Source organism: Acomys russatus, chromosome 4 (genome assembly GCF_903995435.1).
Source record: "Acomys russatus chromosome 4, mAcoRus1.1, whole genome shotgun sequence".
NCBI lineage: Eukaryota > Metazoa > Chordata > Mammalia > Rodentia > Muridae > Acomys > Acomys russatus.
The window spans coordinates 3,686,472-3,704,456 of NC_067140.1; the positions used below are offsets into that span (position 1 = coordinate 3,686,472).

General features: G+C 43.4%; 1 protein-coding gene across 4 annotated transcripts in view; it reads right to left on the reverse strand.

Moving 5' to 3' along the window:
- Window positions 1-17,985, reverse strand: part of Cdk5rap1 (CDK5 regulatory subunit associated protein 1) — a 107,470-nt gene that overhangs the window by 63,275 nt on the left and 26,210 nt on the right. For 2 of the 4 annotated variants that reach the window (XR_007830492.1, XR_007830494.1), the window contains exons 12-14: window positions 15,519-15,668; window positions 14,656-14,796; window positions 7,701-7,841 (exon numbers count right to left, since the gene is read on the reverse strand). Coding sequence is in view for 1 of the 4 variants with exons in the window: in XM_051143552.1 (XP_050999509.1) it covers window positions 7,755-7,841; window positions 14,656-14,796; window positions 15,519-15,668 (378 nt within the window). In the remaining 3 variants the exon portion in view is untranslated. Of the gene's footprint in view, window positions 1-525; window positions 604-6,838; window positions 7,842-14,655; window positions 14,797-15,518; window positions 15,669-17,985 lie in introns of those variants that run through there. The other 2 variants (XR_007830493.1, XM_051143552.1) reach the window with 2 other exon arrangements.

A 17,985-nucleotide genomic window follows, 5' to 3' on the forward strand; every position in this document is an offset into this window, starting at 1 on the left:
TCAGTGACAGCAGAGCCTCCCATGCATCTCTTCCATCCCCTGCAGCCCCATTCATATGATTGAGGGAACAATAGTAGTAGTCTCCTCAGCATGCTCACGATCCTCTGCCTTGAGTGACAAGGGCAAAAGAAGAACAGTAGGAGGAAACAGCATTGTTGGAATCAGCTCCTTAATAAACAGCCCCTTCATGCAAAAGTAAAAGATGACTCGGGTCTCAACTCTGGTACACGTTCATGAGCATGCAAAGGACTTCTTACTTGGGGATGAACAATAACATGAAACATCAAAATCCAGCCTTCTCTGGCCGGACAAGCGTCTCTGGGGGACAATCCTGACATTGATTAAACCCTTCTGCCCTCACCTCCATCTTTCTTTGCATCTGGAGTACCTCACAAAGGCTCAGGTGGTAAAGGCCTTGCTGCCCAACTGGTGCAATTGGGAGGTGCTACCTTTAAAAAATGGGGCCAGTAGGTAGTGCTTGAGGTCACTGGGGACACCTCCTTCACACAGATGAGGAAGCCTGTCTCTTCCTCTTCTTGTTTTGGCTCCCTAACCGTCATGTGAGCACTTTCTTCCCATCACCTTGTACTGCTCGCCACAGGCCTAAAACACTTAGCTTACATTAGCCTCTTCCCTACTCAAGATGCTTACCTCTTACACTGATGGATAACTAACATACTCCCCAACTCTCAATGCTTTCTCAAAAAAAACATTTAAGATACATGAACAGTAAGTACCTCAGGAACTACACTCAATGTTCTCCTCTGTCCTAAACACACATGTACACAGTTACACAAGCACCTCATACAGATGTTCATCTATCCATACACAAACATTTAAACAGGCATACACATAAAGAAAGAAACAGAAAACCAGAGAAACCGCCGGGCGTGGTGGCGCACGCCTTTAATCCCAGCACTCAGGAGGCAGAGGCAGGCAGATCACTGTGAGTTCGAGGCCAGCCTGGTCTACAAAGTGAGTCTAGGACAGCCAAGGCTACAGAGAGAAACCGTGTCTCGAATAAGAAAAAAAAAAGAGACACCAAGTCAATACAGGTAAACTTGAAAATGCCAAGAACACAGATGTACAAGATGGCCCCTGGTAATATAACTGACATGGCTGATAGGTATTCTCCATGAAAGAAATCATCCAATTCAAGACAAATTAAAGTACAAAGGGAGATTTATTGAATGAAGCCCTCAGGTGGGTTCACTAGTCCCAGTGATGGGGCCAGGGAAGTCACCACGCAGAGGGAGATAGGACAGATGGGAAAAGAAACAGAGAAAAGAATACATGCCAAGAGAGAAAGAAAATGCAGAAAGAGGAAAGAGAGGGAGGAGAGAGGGAGAAGGAGGGGCAGAGGGAGGGACAAGAAGAAGGGAGGAGGGAGAGGGAGAAGGAGGGGAGAGAGAATCAAAACGTCTGGATTATGAAGTGAGAAGCCTCTGGGGAAGAGGAAGCCCAGCCCCCCCGCCCCCCGGGCTGGAACATTCAGGTAGGGACTGAGGGATGCTGGGAGAACCTGGAGGTAAAGTCCACTTTTACATGTTAAATAAACTCCTCAGCCACTTATCCCAGATCTGAAATCCTAGCAATATCTATACCAGGTAGACTTATATGCCTGGATACCATGTCTACCATGAGAGCTTAAAATTAGGCTTACTTCAAAGTAAGGGGTTGTACCCTAGAAAATTGAGGCCAGAATCCCTGATTACCCTCAGCTCTTTGCCCACATCTAAAGTCTTGACGTCTCCATAGGCCCGTGCCTTCTCTAGCTAATCCACTGAGGCAATGAGGTGCATAACCCACCTTCTTTTACTTCAAGGTTCCCAGACATCACTCTCCTTGATGTTTTCTGAATATTTCTGTTTGTTTTCTTTATTTACTCTACCACCCTGCAACTTAGATAGGGTTATCATTGTTGTAATGACACACCATGACCAAAAGCAACTTGGAGGCAAGGGAGTGTTTATTTCACTTACACTGCCATGTAATAGTCCATCCCTGAGGGAATCATGGCAGGAACTCAAACAAGGCAGCTACCTGTTACCTGGAGGCAGGAGTTGATGCAGAGGCCACAGAGAAGTGCTGCCTACTGGACTGCTCCTCATAACTTGCTCACCGTGTGTGTGTGTGTGTGTGTGTGTGTGTGTGTGTGTGTGTGTGTGTGTGTGTGTGTGTGTGTGTTTCAAGACAGGGTTTCTCTGTGTAGCCTTGGCTGCACTGGACTTCCTTTGTAGACCAGGCTGGCCTCAAACTCACAGCGATCCACCTGCCTCTGCCTCCTGAGTACTGGAATTAAAGGTGTGAGCCACCACGCCTTGCTTGCCACCACGCCCTGCTCGTAAGGGTTTTTCTTAATCAGATTACTTGAAGCGGGAAGATTTGTCCTAAATGTGGACAGCATCTTCTGATGGCAACACAGATTTTAAAAAAAAAAAAAAGGCCCAGGAGAAGGAAACATTGGTTTTGCCTACCTGCTCCAACTCTCGATGGCAAGTTTATCTACCCTGTTGCTACAATAATGTAGATAGCAGACCAGGAGCTATCCAGGAACCCTCCAGGCCTTCAACACCAGGTTGAGACTACTTTGACACCCAGCCTTGTGGACTGAGCAACTAAACGATAATTAGACTCTCCAGTTCATTACGAACTAACTCTCTGAAACCAAAAGCAAAAATAAACTCTTCCGTGAGTTGCTTTTGGTCATGGCATTTTATCACAGCAACAAAAAGTAACTAAAACAGAGGTGGGAACAGAAAGTGGAGAATTGCTACGAAGAACATGACTATGGTTTTTGGAAGACTGTGGATGAGTTTGGACTTCTGTCTGGTAGAAACCTGGAAGACAGTAGTGCGAAGAGTAATACATACCATAGAAACCCAGTTCATGTTTCAGGAAAAAGTAAACACTGAATTAGCAACTGGGCCAGCGGCCATTTCTGTGATATGTTGGAAATATCTAGCTATTTTCTGCCCATTTCTTGAGAGCTTACATGAGGCTAACTTAAAAAGTAGTTTTTAACTTTTTTGGCAGAGTAAATTTTGAACTGTATAACACTGAGTCTGTAAAATCGTCATAATTAACAAATCTTATGCCAGTCTACAATAAAAGAGAGCAAGTGGGACAAAAGAAATACAAACTGTAGTTGGGAAAGAAAATAGTGCACTGTGAAGCCTAATGTTACAGTCAGGCTGTGGGCTGAAAGGATTAATTGTTAAAGACTTTAGCACCATTAAAGGGGAAGCTTCTTGCTCTGCATTGGAATAGGAAGGGTACCCACCCACAAGGCAATACCCCAGCCCCCAAGGCTTCTAAGTTGTGAAAGAAAGCTAAGGGGTTTCCTGCTCCTGGATAGAAACTGCACACCAAAACTGCTGCTAATATAATTCAAGTGGGACAGGATTCATGCCAAGCTGTCAGTCAAACTTGCTAGTGTAGTCACATGGTCCTCCTTCAGAAACATACAAAGATGCAAGAGTGGAGTGATTATGGATGCTTTCTCCATGGTTTTAAAAAGCCACTGAGGCCAGGCGACACAGAACAGTGCTGGAATCACTACAGGAACACCCTGAGAGGCCACTGTGTGAGGCTGTGAAAATGAAGCAGGAGTTATAGTGGAGACCCCAGGATGCTGGACAGCAGAGGCATGAGACATCTCCTGCCAAGGAGAAGTATATGTGAAACCAGTCTAACAAAGTGGTCTGTGTTGCTGGCAGCAAAGCAGGATGGGTAGGGGGATCTAAGCCCTTTAAAATGTCCCAGACACTGGACATGGAGCTTAGTGTTTGCCCTGATGAGTTTTAGTCTTGTTTCAATCCAAGTATTTTCTCACAGTGCCTCTATTCCTCCCTTTTGAAATGCAAATGTATATTCTATGCCATTATACCTTAAAAGTACATAACTTTGTTTTGTTTTTATTTTACAAGAGATCACAATTAAGAGATTGCCTTGAAGCCAGACACAGTAGAACACACCTAATAATGCCAGCACTCAGGGAGGCAAAAGCAAGCAGATCTCTGTGAGTTTGAGGCCAGCCTGATCTACAAAATGAGTCTAGGACAGCTAAGGCTACACAGAGAAACCCTGTCTCGAAAGGGGGTGGGGGATACCTTGAGTTCAAATGAGATTTTTGGACTCTGGATTTCTGAACAGCACTGAAACTTTAAGGACTACTGAGACTTAAAGTCAGACTGAATGCATTTTGTATCATGAGACTATCATCAGCCCGTGGGAGCCAAGGAGTAAAATGTGATGTCTTAAACGAGAAAGGCACACATGCAGGCAGACACAGTATATGTAATAAATAAATAAATCTCTAAAATTTTTTAAAGAACCATTATCAAAAAAAAAAGATTTATTTATTAAGTATACAGTGTTTTGCCTGCATGTAGGCCTGCACGACAGAAGAGGGCACCAGATCTCATTATAGATGGTTTGCACTGCCATGTGGTTTCTGGGAATTGAACTCAGGACCTTTGGAAGAACAACCAGTGCTCTTAACCTCTCAGCCATCTCTCCAGCTGGGTCATATTGTTTTATTACAGCAATAGAAAATTAAATAATACATGTTCCAATGTCCCTTCTGGCCTATTAGGGCACCAGGCACACACATAATGCACGTATATTTATTTAAGCAAACATTAGCACATATCAAATAAATAAAAAAACAAACAACAACAACAACAAAGGAAAAAAGCTCACTGTTTTAATTTATGTTACTATTACTATGATAATACACCATAACTGTCAGCCTAGTCTACAAAGTGAGTCCAAGACAGGCAGGGCTACACAGGGAAACCCTGTGGGGGGGGGGGGGGGACAGGAACACCATAACCAAAGCAACTTGGGGAGGAAAGGGTTTACTCAGTTTATACTTCCACATCATAGCTTATCATCAAAGGTAGTCAGAACAGGAACTAAAACAGAGCAAGAACCTGGAGGCAGGAATTGACACAGAAGATATGGAAATGTGTTGCTTGGGGTCTTAATCTCCATGGCTTGGTTGCCCTACTTTCTTATAGAACTGAGGACCTCCAGCCTAGGGATAGCACCACCCACAATGGGCTGGGCCCGCCCCCATCAATCACTAATTTTAAAAGTGCCTTACAGCCAGATCTTATGGAGGCATTTTTTCAACTGAAGTTACCTCCTTTCAGGGAGCTCTAGCTTGTGTCAAGCTGACATAAAACTATCCAGCACACTTACCAAATATAACACAACAAGATGGCTGAGCAGTGGAGCCACTTGTCACCAAGCCTAACAACCTGGGTTCAATCCCTATGATCTATACTGTGAAAGGAGAAACGCAACTCCTGAAAGTTGTTCTCTGAACTCTCATGCACACATGCAAACACACACACTAGACAGACAGACAGATGCAAAAAAATCTTAAGGGCTACAGAGAACACTCAGTGGTAGAGTGTATAGTGGCTTGAATAAGAGTGTCCCCATAGGCTTATATACTTTAATTCTTAGTTACCAAGGAGTGGCCTTGTTGGACGAGGTGCGTCACTGGCTATGAGGTTTCAAAAGCATGCCAAGCCCAGAGTGTGTGTGTGTGTGTGTGTGTGTGTGTGTGTGTGTGTGTGTGTGTGTGTGTGTGTGTCCTCTCTCTCTCTCTCTCTCTCTCTCTCTCGCTCTGCCTACAGATTAGGATGTATTACTCCAGCATCTGCCTGCATACTGACATGTTTCCTTTCATGATGAGTATGTACTAACTCTCTGAAATTGTAAGCAAGCCCTCAACTAAATCCTTTCTCCTATTACGTTGCCTTGGTCATGGTGTTTCTTCACAGCAATACAACAGTAACTAAGACAAAGACTATATTACTCTTGCAGAGAACCTAAATTCAGTTCCAAGCACCCAGATCAGGCAACTCACAACCACCTGTAACTCAATCTGTTTTTGTTTGTTTCCTTGCTTTTTGGTTTTTGTTTTGATTTTTTTTCGACACAGGGTTTCTCTGTGTAGCCTTGGCTGTCCTGGACTCACTTTGTAGACCAGGCTGGCCTCGAACTCACAGAGATCTGCCTGCCTCTGCCTCCCGAGTGCTGGGATTCAAGGTATGTGCCACCACACCTGGCTTAAATTAATCTTAATTATGAAATAAAACACAGAAGTAAAAATTTCCTTAGATTTAAACATATAAGGCTAAAGCCTTCAAGAAAAATGAGTAAGATAGCAAATCTCCCAAACAACTGTCACTAATGCCTGATACTGAGCTGTGGAAGTAAAATGCATTCCACTTACAGATCTATACATTTCTAAGGGGCAGGGACTCATCTTTTAAAGGACAGAAAAGAATGCCATTGTATCCACAGTTAGGCTATCATAGAGTACTTAAATATGAATGAAGCACATTAGTGGGATACTGGCTAGTCAGAAACTAAGCAACCAACGCTCCTGCTTAAAATCTGTCAGTAGCTTCTTGAAGAGATCTGTGGGTCATCTTTCAGTTAATCAGACTCATTTATAGAAGAATCATTTAAAGGTTCGTATTAGTGCTATAAACTCAGGGTGAAAACTATACCCTTTATCTTTCTGGCAGACACCAAGTCTCTTTGGTGGCTGGGGTATAAATCAGGAACAGAATGATGGAAGGTAGAGAGCTGGCACAGCACTACATATGAACAAGAGCAGATGCCACTTCTGATCTAATAATCCTTGCAGAGTATGGTTTTTATTTGTGTCTTCTTGTCATTTTCCTTCTGATAATTACTATAATGCTTGGATTATTTATTTTTAACGAACTGGGAAATGATCCATAACACATGTTCTCTTCGGGATAAGATGAACCCTGAAAATACACTGTCCAGAGATGACCCAGCACCGAATCGGACTGCCATGAGTTGTCATGCTAGTCTGCAGACTAGCTGTGTCTGAAGCAGAGCACAGCCAGACACAATTAACAGCTCAGCATGCCCAAGTATAGAGTCTGTTTCAGCAGCAAATTTTTCAAGGACTATTTCTATATGGAAGAGCTTATAGTGGACAGTGGACATACCTCAATTTATGGGGAGTATTTGCTCAGCATGCATCAAGCTCTAAATCTGATCCCAGATGTGCATACCTGATGTGGTGGTATATACCTCTAATTCTAGCATTCAGGAGGACGGAAAAGAAAAATTCAAAGCCAGCCTGCATTAGGGAAGAACCCATCTCAGGGGAAGAAGTGGGCAAGAGCTCTATCAACATTATGTTTCTACACACACACACACACACACACACACACACACACACACACACACGGTGCTGGGGATCTAACCAAGCACGCATTATATCACTGAGTTACACCCACAGCTCTCATATAATGCTAAAGGAATAGGGATTTGAACTGAAATCTAGCTCTAAATATCCCATGCTACCATCTCAGATTTTGATTTTCTTGGTTTTTGTTTTTACTTCATAAAAATAACTGCAATGGTAAATAAGCCAAGAACCATCACTCAGAGCCAACTAATAGGTAATAACATTTTCCAAAACCTCAGGTGTTTCTACATTTAAAGAGAAAAGCTGAAAAAGATGGCCATAAGGAAAATCCTTAGAAGGGCTGCAAAATAAGCCAAAACAAAAATTAAGGAAAATAGAGACAAAAAAAACATTAATTTATGAAATTTATTGTTGTGAAAGTTGTTCAAGTGACAACAAAGAGATGCACTACTCCATTTGGTACAAAGACGCTTCAGGACTGCTTTACCTTGTCTCCAAAGCATGAGGGAACATTGTCCAAGTCCATTATTAAGCCACCCGCTCAGTTCAAGCAATATGCTGATGAGTCCTTCATAGTGGTCCTGCAGAGAATGTGTCCTTTGAGAGTTTGAGAGCTGGCAGAGGTGATCTGAAAGAAAATCCATCAAAAGACGACAAGGTAACCTCACAGCTCCATGGGGACAGGGCATGGATGGAGTCAACAGGAGTGCATAATATTTGTGTCACCTCAAGCCTGAAAGGAAGAGTTGTCAGACAGAATGGCAATGCATATGAGGTAAGAAGCACACACTCCATCAGGTGTGTGAAGTCTGCGAGGGACAGTGAGCCACAGTGATCAGTATTCTGACAGGGCACACAGTCACACATCTGACTGCTGAAGCCATCAGCTCAGCCTGAGCCGACCTCCAGTCTGCCCAGAACGGAAGAGAAGGCCAGCCTTGAGAACAGAGGCACAGGCTCCCAAGGCGTGCTGGGCATGGCAGGACACACCTGCGCGGCTGCTGGGAGCCACACCAATCAAAGAGCAGCGGACCCAGAGTGGAGCCTTCCTTCCCTCTGCAGTTCCCTTCAGTTTGTTACTAGGGAGACAGTCCCGCTGACCGCTGGCGCGCTTTCCACACTCCGTGAACACTTCCTTTTTTCAACAGAGAAAAGGTCTCAGAGCCTTGTGCAGGCCACAGATCTGGTAGGAGTTTAATGACGTTGTTTTGTTTTGATTATGCTGATTTTTATGGCACAAGATACTGGCTTTCCATTCATAGAGGAATCAAGAGTGCCCTTTTGAAATAATAAATTTATGGGTCTTTTTTTTTCCTCTTATTGAAAATAGATTTTTTTTCTTTCCTCACATAATATATCCTGATAAGCTTCCCCTCCTCCTACTCCTCCTACTCCTCCTCACCACCTCTCCCACCTGAATCCACTCCTTTTCTGTCTCTCATTTAAAAACAAAAAACAAAACAAAACAAACAAGTTAGTGGGTGGCTCATGCCTTTAATCCCAGCACTGAGGAGGCTGAGGCTAGTGGATCTCTGAGTTAAAAGCCAGCCTGGTCTACAAAGTGAGTTGGCCAGCCAGGGACATGTAGTCGATAACTGTCTCAAAAAACAAACAAAAACAAAAACAAGTCCAAGTTCATCCCAAATAGCAGCTTCTCATCTTTCTCTGAGATGAAGACTCTTTCTCAGCTCCAACTGTAAGGCTCACTTGAAGCTGCCCAGCACAGATCCCACCCTCCGGCCTCCGGAAGGACTTAGAATGCAAGGTAAGCTAGCAAAAGCCATCCTTATGATTTTTGTTTGTTTGCTTTTTCAAGTCAGGGTTTCTCTGTATAGTCCTGGCTGTCCTAGAACTCTGTATATAGATCAAGCTGGCCTCAAATTCAGAAATCCACCTGCCTCTGTCTCCCAAGTGCTAGGATTAATAACATATGCCACTATGCCCTGGTCAATCTTTATAATATCTTTGATTTAAAACTTAATGAGAAATTTTATTTCATCTCTGAATGAGGACCAAACGGCTAGGACCCCAAAGTTACTACTAATCACATTTCTCATCAGAACAAGTTGATCCATTAGTAAATATTTACGAAGTTCTTACTGTATGCTTTACTGAATGAAAGCACTTTGGTGCTGGAAACACAAATGTAAACAAAATAGGTATTTCCTTACCCACAAGAGAGCTAGCTGTCAGAGAAAGACAGGTAATAAGCACACCCATAACTAAAAATGACTTAGGCACTAAAAAGTGCTCTGAGGAGAGCAGGGGATAGGTGGGTAATAGACAGGAATTGGGGAATAGGTGGGAATTAGGTGGGAAAAGCTGCTTCAAAACAATGATGTTCAGGGAAGGCATCTCTGAGGTAACACTGGAGAACCTCAAAATTAAAAAGAAAGCAACAAGGCAAAGATCAGGAGATCCCAAGCCAAACAGCATGTATGAAGTTCCTGAGAACAGAATCTAAGAGACAAAAATAAGGCATGAGACTGGAAGAGAAAGGAATGAGGGGAGGACACCACATAAGAAAGTAGCCAGGACAGATCACATAAGGCCTGAATTATACTCTGGCTGCAGTGAAAAGAGCCCAAGCTGCAGAGTAAATGATTTGAATCAGAAAGATCTCACTGGCAGCCGGGCATGGTGGCACACGCCTTTAACCCCAACACTCAGGAGGCAGAGGCAGGTGGACTGCTGTGAGTTCAAGGCCAGCCTGGTCCAGGACAGTCAAGGCTACACAGAGAAACCCTGTCTCAAGAGAAAAAGAAGATCTCACTGGCTGTCATGGGGCAGACACAAGAGAAGAACAAGAACAGAAACAGAGAAGGTAAAATTTCTAGAATTCTCTGGCACTGCGAGCAGGAGTGTAAAACACTTGGGCCATTCCTATTACAGCCACTCTATGACCAGCAATACTAAGCCACATACCCAACAGAGATAAGTACACACATGCCTTACAGCACATGTACAGGAATACTCATGCAATGTCACAGGAACTAGCTCCAAACTGGAAACAACCAATATGGCCTAGCAACAGTGCAATGCATAACAAATTGCTGTGATGGAAAAACCCAAAAGAACCACAGAATTCAAGTTGAGGAAAAGAAAGCGGGCATTCAACCTATATACTATAGAATTCAATTTGCAAAAAGACAAAACCAAACATGGGGTAGGGTGTTGCACAGGCCTACAATTCGAGCACTCAGGTGGCTAGAGAATACCAAGAGAGTACGTGAAGGGGATTTATGCATTCCAAAAAAATTCTTTTTCATCTCAGAAATAGCCACTTGAGTGAGATCATTATAAGAATTCATCAAATGTTGGGTGTGGTGATGCACACTTGTAATCCCAGGCGCTTTGTGGACCAGGCTGACCTATAAATCACAGAGCTGTCTCTCTCATTTTCCAGAGTGCTGAGATTAAAGGCATGCTCTACCACAGCGCAACTTTTTTTTTTTTTTTTTTGAGACAGCATTTCACTCCCAGGGTGGCTTGGAACTCACTGTGTGACCCAGGCTAGCCTTGAATCTGTGGCTATCCCCATGCCTTAGAGTCCTAAAAGCTAGGACTGTCATCAATCTGACTATCGTTTTAGTTAAGCCATTCTCAATTATGTGCAGTCAAGCTCTGCGGTTTCTGAGGTACACATTTTCTACCTTGTTTCTACTAAGAATAATATTTTTTCTTTTGTTGTGGGGAGAACGGAGACACAGTCTCTCCATGAAGTTCTCGCTGACTTGCCTACAACAGGAAGTTGTGAACTGCCCCGCGTAGGCGCTGGGAAGGGAAGGTGGACCCTGTGAACAGTAAGAAGTGCTTGGAAATCCCCAGGTGACCTATGTGTTTACATGGCGCCTTGTCAGAGCAAGAGACAGTGCTGACATAATTAGCCTAAAATTCCTTTTAGTTCATAGAACTTAAATCTTTAACAAGCCGGGTACTTTAAATTTGTAGGTAAGCCAGGTGTGGTGGTACATGCCTTTAATCCCAGTGTTCAGAAGGAAAACATCTCTCTTGAGTTCCAGGTAGGTTTAGTCTACACAATGAGTTTCAGGCCAGCAAGATACACAGACCCTGTCTCAAAAAACAATTATCCTTCCATAATATGGGAACTTTGACAGGATGTGAACTTTTATTTCTGGTCTGATAACAAATTCTTTACTTCTACTTCTTTGTTCATTGTGAACAAATGCACAAATAATATAGATACCTGTAGAGTTAGTGCATGAATAAGTGGAGACCAGAGATCAACCTTGAGTGTCATTACACAAGAGCCACTCACCTTGTTTCTAAGATGATGTCTCCCTGGGACGTGAGCTTACCAACTAGGCTGCACTGGCTGGTCAGTAAAGCACAGGAATCCTACCTCCTCCTCCCCAGTGCTGTGATTAGTCTTGTGCCAGAAGCTAGGTGGGATGGCACAGCCTTTAATACCAGCACTCAGGAAACTGAGACAGGCAGCTCTGTGACTTAGAGGTCAGCCTGGTCTATATAGTAAGTTCCAGGCCAAGGCTACAAAGTAAAAACCCTGTCTCAGAAAATGAAAACAACAAAATGGTCTGCCAGGCCAACACATACCTTTAACACCAGCACTCGGATGGGGAAAAATGGGGGCGGGCAAAGGCAGGCAGGTCTCTGTTGAGACCAACCTGAGCTACATAGCAAGTTCCAGGACAGCTAGTGCTATATATAGAAAACCTGTATCAAAAAACAGATTTTAGAGCTGGGTGCAGTGGCCGACACCTATAATTCAAGCACTCCGGGTATCAGAGGCACATGGATGTCTGTGAGTTTAAGGCCACCCTGGTCTACAAACCAAGACCAGGAAAGTCAGGGCTATGTAGAAAACCCTGTCTTGAGGGCTGGAGAGATGGCTTAGAGGTTATGAGCACTGGCTGTTCTTCCAAAGGTTCTAAGTTCAATTCCCAGCAACCACATGGTGGCTTATAAACATCTGTAATGAGATCTAGTACTCTAGTGCCCTCTTCTGTCCTGCTGGCTCACATGCAGGTAGAATATTGTATAAATAATAAATAAATAAATACATAAATAAATACATAAAAGCTGGGTGGTGGTGGTGCACGCCTTTAATCCCAGCACTCAGGAGGCAGGTGGATTTCTGTGAGTTCAAGGGCAGCCTGGTCTACGAGAGTCCAGGGATCAAAGAGCACTGGGACCAAAGGTGTGTGCCACACAGCCAGCACTGCATCATCCTATAGATGCCTTCTCCCCAGCAATGCTGAGCTCCTTGGATGGAGAGGCAGGGGATGCAGGGGACCAATTTCAGTGAGATGGAATCTAAGAACACTCGACTGATTATATAAGGGAGTGGAAACAAGGTGTGAAGAGTAGAGATGAGTGACCAACACAGTGTCCTTCCTCATATCAGCCCTTCCACTAAATCTATGTGCAAGCTTCTATGGGGGGAGGGAGTCTTAACTAACTCAATATCATCTCCTTTTTTTTTTTTTTAACCTCTTTCTGATCAAATAGAGCGCTTCTATTTTTGCAAAAAGACTCCCACATAAACATTACAATCTGATCTACAAGCTAATCTTTTTTTAATCAAGTAACCCATAGTACAAGGCTACATAGAGAAACCCTGTCTCGAAAAAAACCAAAAAAAAAAAAAAAAAGGTAACCCATAGTATCAGTGGGAAGAAATTAAGAGGCAATATGAGAAGGTAACTGTTAGGCCTCAGGCTGTCCAAATATCCAGAAATGAGTTCAAGCTAGATTATAGGAGGATTTCTAGCAATTAGATAAAAGCCACTTTTCCTCAGGAACTTGTGAAACCAGTTCCCATCTGCCAAAAGGAGTTATTTCCCTCACCTCTGGAGAAAGGGCCACATGGCCACCTGTGGTCGCATCTCAAAGTCAATGCCAGGCTCCAGGCTCACTCAGTCCCTACTCAGAGAACTAGTTATACATTTCAAAGTCCTCACTAGCACCCTGGCCTTCTCATCCCAGATCCCTGCTCTTTCAGATCCCCTGCTCCTGGCTACATCTCACTATTCTTTTTCTGGCTACTCTCTCTTCTCTCAGATAGTCTTAGCCATGTCCAGTCTGCTTCTCTTTCTCTCTTCCAGGTGCCTCGGGGGTGGGTGGGTGGGTGTGTGTGTGTGTGTGTGTGTGTGTGTTTGGTTTGGTTTTTGTTTTTTGAGACAGGATTCTCTGTGTAACAGCCTTGGCTGTCCTGGACTAACTTTGTAGACCAGGCTGGCCTCAAACTCACAGCGATTCGCCTGCCTCTGCCTCTAGAATGCTGGGATTAAAGGTGTGCACCACCATGCCCGGTTGCCTCTGGATATTTTATCTCTCTCAGTCAAAATAAAAACCTTCTGCTAGAAAGAAAGAAAGAAAGAAAGAAAGAAAGAAAGAAAGAAAGAAAGAAAAGCCAGGGCAGAGGCAGGTGAACCACTGTGAGTTCGAGGCCAGCCTGGTCTACAAAGTGAGTCTAGGACAGCCAAGGCTACACAGAGAAACCCTGTCTCGAAAAACAAACAAACAAAAAACAAACAAAAAAAATTCCATAATCATGGAACAGTCATATTGGCAGTTTCTTTACTGCACTCCTCACATAAAGCAACTAAAGCTGAAGTTGCAATGGTATCCTAAAAAATCATCCTGGCTGGGGGCTGGAGGGATGACTCTGTGCTTAAGAACACTGGCTGCTCTTCCAGAGAACCTGGGTTCAGTTCCCAGCCCTGTACCCACATGGCCGCTCACAGCTATCTGTGACTCCAGTTCCAGAAGCACATAATATGGGGACTGGATAAATGGCTTAGCAGATAAAAAACAATGGCTGCTCTTCCAGAACTGGTTTCAATTCCCAGAACTCACATGGCAGCTCACAATTATCTGTAAATCCAGTCCTAGGAGGGATCCACTGCCCTCTTCTGGCCTCCACAAGCTCCAGGCATGATACATAGAGATACACGCAGACAAAACATCCATACACATAAAATAAATGAGTAAATTTAGAAGAAGAAAAAAGAAAAAGAATGCATACTGCTCTTCTTGAAGATCTGAATTCAATTCCCAACACCCACCATCAGATAGCTCACAAGCACTTGTAACTCTAGCTGCAGAGGAATCTGAGGCTTCCAACCTCTGCAAGTGCCTGCATTCACACCCACAAACACACACACTCACATTCACATCGCTAAAAATAATAAAATAAGCCAAGCATGTTGTCACATGCCTGTAATGCCAGCACTCTGGGAGGCAGAGGCAGGCAGATCTCTATGAGTCCAAGGCCAGCCTGGCCTACAAAGTCTGGTTCCCAGCACCCACACTGGAAATCCCCAACTTTACTAAAGAAAGGCATCTCTTGGTCCAATGTCAGGGAAGGAACATGGGACTATGAGGCCTCCAGCCAGTAAACTGGTTCTATTCTGAGGTTTTGTCAGACGAACAGAACAAGGAAACTCAAGACATCTCACCTTCACCAGCACATAGTCCCCAGGTTGAGCTCTGACCTTGCGCCCTGAGTTAGTGACATCCTCCACCTCTGTATCAGGGAAGATCACTTTAAGGTTTGCATCATTCCGGCCACACAGGTCTGTGGAAGAACGTTTGCTGAACTGCAAAAAACAAAGAAAAATGTATGCATCTGTCAGCAGTAAGTTTTAGAAGGCAGACATCAAGCCTGTTGTCTGAAGCTCTCCAGGATCTACCACAGAGAATTTCTTTCTTTCTTTCTTTCTTTTTTTTAATTTATTTATTATGTATACAATGTTCTGCCTGCACGTACACCCACAGGCCAGAAGAGGACACCAGATCTCATTATAGATGGTTATGAGCCACCATGTGGTTGCTGGGAATTGAACTCAGGACCTTTGTATGACCAGTCAATGCTCTTAACCTCTGAGCCATCTCTCCAGCCCCCCACCCCCCAGAGAATTTCTTAACCAAGAAATCCAAAGGCTCAATGTGTATGGCTGCTTCAACATCAGGACAGCATGTGGTGCACAACAGGAGCAAAGCTCTGCTGACTAGTTTGATGAATCTTTATAGACTTGGCTCCTACAGGGGTGATTTTTTCTTCTTCTTCATCATCATCATCACCATCATCATCATTTATACAGTATTCTGCTTGCATGCGCGCCTGCATGCCAGAAGGGGGCACCAGATCTCATTATAGATAGTTGAGAGCCAAGAAGCCTACAGGACCAAGCTTTCTAAGAAATTATGACCAAGAAAGGCCTAAACAAACACAAACAATAAATCTAGTTCTAAAATTACACATATGGCTTCCAGAATGCCTGGATAAAAACTAAAAAAAAGAATATGCATGTGACCTTACCCCCTCCACCAATACCAGCTGGGTACAACCCACTGAAGTCATATTGGCTTTTGAAGCCTCTTCTCTAAAGACAGTAATGAGTTCCTCCAAACGCCTTAGTTTTACTTCTTCTGGAACATCGTCCTTCAGCCTATGATATGCTCGTGTTTTCTATTAAAAAACAAAACAGGATAAACGTCATTAAGGACTTGTAGAATCCTCAGAACACAAAGCAGAGAATGTATTTATTCTGCTCCAGTTACAGACATGTAATTTGGTCCAAAACCCAAAACTAAACCAGATTTATTTCTCTGGTTCTAGGAACATCGCATGAGAAAAAGGTAACTGAAACAGAATCTTCATAGAGTCATTCTAAATTTAGCAAATGAAAATCACTCATGGCTGGCAGGGTGGCTGAGTGGGTAAAGCTGCCTGCATCCAAGCCTGATGACCTGACCTCAAACCTAGGCCCATGCAGTAGAAGGGAAGAGCCGACTCCAGCAAGCAGACCTCTACACACACACTGCAGCACACGCATGCCCTACAAACACACACACACACACACAAAGTAAGTAAATACATGTACATAAAAAAATTCTAAAAAGAAAATCACAGACTCAAAACTAGCCTTTATATTTGTCCTAAGCTTGTATTTGGACACAAGCTAAATAATTCATGCTCTAAGCTACTCACCCGCGCTGTTTATAGAGACACTGATGTAAAGCAATCTAAATACCTAGCAAGTAGTACCTTGTAAATTAGGCTTATCAACACAGTGGGGTATTATGTAACTGTTAATAAGATAACTCCACATGTACTAGTGTAATTGTTCCAAAATACTCTGTAAACTGAAATCAGCAAAGTACAAATCAACACACACATCTTTGGTACAGTAAGTATTCATACTTATGAACACATGAAATACACCTGAAAAGTAATAGATGAAATTACTAAGAGTACTTGCCTACAAGAAAAGAACGAAACCTGGTGGTAACAAAGGGAAGAAGTGTTTTAACCTTTGCACTTTACTGTAAGCACATATTACCTAGGCAGAAACAATAATTAAGCAGAGCATGGTAGCTCACATCTTTAATCCCAGCACTCAGGAGGCAAAGGCACGTGGATCTCTGTAAGTTCGAGGCCAGTCTACCAGCCTGGTCTACAAAGCTAGTCCAGGACAGCCAGAGCTACACAGAGAAACCCTGTCTTGAGAAAAAAAAAAAAAAAAGGAAGGAAGAATAATTATTCTCTAAAAATGTTTAAAAGGAGGCTGGAGAGATGGCTCAGTGGTTAGAAGCCCTGTCTGCTCTCCCAGAGATCCTGAGTTCAATTCCCAGCCACCACATGCATGGTAGCTCACAGCTACCTATAATGAGATCTGACTCCCTCTTCTGGCCTGTAGGTATACATGCAAGCAAGCACTATATACATAATAATAAATAAATATTTTTTTTAAAAATTGAGTTCTAGACGGGCAGTTGTGGCACACGCCTTTAATCCCAGCACTGGGGAGGCAGAGGCAGGCGAATCGTGGTGAGTTCGAGGCCAGCCTGGTCTACAAAGTGAATCCAGGACAGCCAAGGTTACACAGAGAGACCCTGTCTCAAAAAAACAAAAAACAAAAAACAAAAACAAAAAAAAATTGGGTTCTACTTGATGATAACATGCTGTTGGCAATTGCTGGGAACGAAAAAAAAAAGAAAGAAAAGAAAAGAAAAGAAAAAACCTCTCTTCAAGCTTATAAAAACAAAACAACTGTGTGAAGAGACTGACCAACCCAGCTACCTGCAGCAATGTCCAGGAGAACCGTTGAGCCGCCTGCAGATTGTAAAGGGAGCTCAAAGGTTCTAGGTTTGTGAGTTATCACCTGTGTTGATGAAAGCTTTTTGGTTATACTACTGTATTTGAATCACCTCTGCCCCCATAGGTAACCCTTCACCCATACTTGTATAAGTTACCCCAATAAAAACTCATTGGTTCACCAAAAAAGAAAAGAAAAAACCTTCTTCTAAGTTCTTCATTTTGTTTTCAGACTCTATTTAGCCATAGGGATAAAGGGCCAAGAGCATCTCCATTCCACCCAGTCAGAGGTAAAACCTGTATAGTTATCCCATAACGTTAGGATAAGACCTGCTGCACTGAGCTGGAGCATTTCCCTTCCCATGAGCTCCTACATTACCGCACATGCTGATGCACCTCCCTTCCCTTGCGCTCCCTCCTTACTATCACTTCTGCCCATATCCTAAGCAGGCGAAGTACTCAAGGACAACTTCTCCATCTTGCTGACTGGGTCAAACAAGTTCCTGTTCCCAGGCCCAGGGACCCACTCCTATCCTGATGGATGGAAATTCCCTTCTTCAATATGATTGGTCAATGCTACAGCTCCCACCCTCAATTTGTGTTGCCATTCTTTAAAAATGTTGTGCATTCTCCCTTTGAGGACAAGGGTCAGATCCTGAACTGGCCACCTCCCTGAGCTCAGAAAATA